This window comes from Myotis davidii, unplaced genomic scaffold, assembly GCF_000327345.1.
Source record: "Myotis davidii unplaced genomic scaffold, ASM32734v1 scaffold2803, whole genome shotgun sequence".
NCBI classification, from domain to species: Eukaryota; Metazoa; Chordata; class Mammalia; order Chiroptera; family Vespertilionidae; genus Myotis; species Myotis davidii.
Genome location: NW_006294124.1, coordinates 17815 through 19683, shown reverse-complemented (window position 1 = coordinate 19683; position 1869 = coordinate 17815). Strand labels below are relative to the sequence as shown.

The following is a 1869-nucleotide window of genomic DNA, read 5'->3' as shown; positions in this document are numbered from 1 at the left end:
GCAGCTCTCTCCTGACTATTTCTTCCCTGCTCTCTTCCTCCAGCTGATAATCCCCCACCTGCGATACACCATGGAAATTAACGTGCGGGCCAGGAATGGGCTGGTCTCCGACTTGGGCGTTTTTGACCAGGTATGAAGAGAGAAGGGGGCTCCTGGAGCTCATGCTGCCTCTGGCTCTGGCCTCCGGCAGGTGGAGTTGCCTGACCCTGCCCATCCTTGCTTCTCAGGTGGTGAGCACCGGTGGGGGAGGCCACGTGGAGCTGCTTAAGCGCGCTAGAGCCTCTTTAACCTATAGATCATTCTGTCCCCCTGATGACCTGTCTGACCGGGGGCTTCTGGGAGTCAAGTCCTCTTACTATGCTCAGGATGCTCTGCGGCTCTGGGAAATCATCTATTGGTGAGGCAGGGGACGGCAGGGCTTGGGGGAGGGTGGTCAGTCAGGGAGTGGCTTGAGAGAACAGGTGATCTGTGTTGGAGGGCTGGGTGCCCTGACCTGGCAATGTGGGCAAGGAGCAGAGGGCCTGGAGCTCCCTGTCAGCTTCAGCCTTCTTGGTCCAACCCCCTGGCTGACAGCTATGTGGAGGGAATTGTGAGTCTTCACTATAAGACGGACAAGGCGGTGAAAGAGGACCTTGAACTGCAGACCTGGTGTCGAGAGATCACTGAGATTGGCCTGCTAGGGGCCCAGGACCAAGGTGAGTTGAGCCCCTGCCCTGAGACCTCCAGTGTGGAAGGTTCCTCCTGGGAACATCCCCAGAACCCTCCCTGCTTCTGTGAAACTCTCCAGAAGCATGTCCAACCCCTATTAGAATGCCCATAGCCTCTTCAGATTCTTACGCAAGAAGAATCCCTCTAGGTCCCAGATGCAGTGGGACCAGTGGTTGCTCATAAATGCTTAAGAACTGGATCTCTGGGGGAAAAAAAAGCCCTGGTTTGCAGCATTTGCCCATTTCCTTGGTGTAAATATTTTCAAAGTAACTACAGTTGTGATGTCAACCAGCTTGCCACATACCTGAACATTTAACATAACTGACTCATGTGAGCCAGTGTGAGCCATACCAGTACCCCATTGAGTAGGACCGCCCCCCCGCAGGAGATCTCCCTGTTTCTCCCACTATAACTCATTCTCATGTCGTTCCCACAATAGTTCCTCAGAGAACTTGACACCCTTTCTTCCCTCTCATTGAAACAGCAAGGATGGACCAGCTCCCAGCAGTATAGTGTAGCATTAAAATTTCCTGGGGGTGGGGAGAGAAAACACTATCTGAAAAGGCTCTGTAGAGGAGTGATAATGAAAAAGGTTGAGAAACATTGAACTAGAAGAGGGGTGGGCAAACTTTTTGACTCGAGGGCCACAGTGGGTTCTTAAACTGGACCGGAGGGCCGGAACAAAAGCATGGATGGAGTGTTTGTGTGAACTAATATAAATTCAAAGTAAACATCATTACATAAAGGGTTCGGTCTTTTTTTTTTTTTTAGTTTTATTCATTTCAAACGGGCCGGATCTGGCCCGCGGGCCGTAGTTTGCCCACGGCTGAACTAGAACTTGAACAGTCTTACTAGTATATGAAAAGAAAAAGAGAATGATTTCTTCCATTATCATACAGCAACTAGATAGAGGCCCAGTGCACGAATTCATGAATGGGTGGGGTCCCGCTGATTGACCTGTAGGGATTGGGCCGAAACCTGCAGTCCAATGCTGCCTGCAGCTCCTACCTGCCGCTCCCACTCATCCCAGCCCCATTGTGACTGCCAAGGGCTCGGGCTCAATCAATTCTGATTAGGAGAGGCTCCCGCTGCAGCAGCAGTGCTTGCCAGCCATGAGCCCTGCCTCTGGTGCCCTCCCAAGGGGAGTGGGCTGGGGGGGGG

General features: G+C 52.4%; 1 protein-coding gene across 1 annotated transcript in view; it reads left to right on the top strand.

Moving 5' to 3' along the window:
* LOC102764946 (arachidonate 15-lipoxygenase) overlaps nucleotides 1-899 on the top strand; it is an 8967-nt gene extending 8068 nt beyond the window's left edge. The window contains exons 6-8 of the mRNA XM_015566899.1: nucleotides 44-130; nucleotides 228-397; nucleotides 574-899. Of these exons, the coding sequence (XP_015422385.1) occupies nucleotides 44-130; nucleotides 228-397; nucleotides 574-820 (504 nt within the window). The 3' untranslated portion in view covers nucleotides 821-899. The remainder of the gene's footprint in view (nucleotides 1-43; nucleotides 131-227; nucleotides 398-573) is intronic.
* The last annotated feature ends 970 nt before the right edge of the window (nucleotides 900-1869 follow it).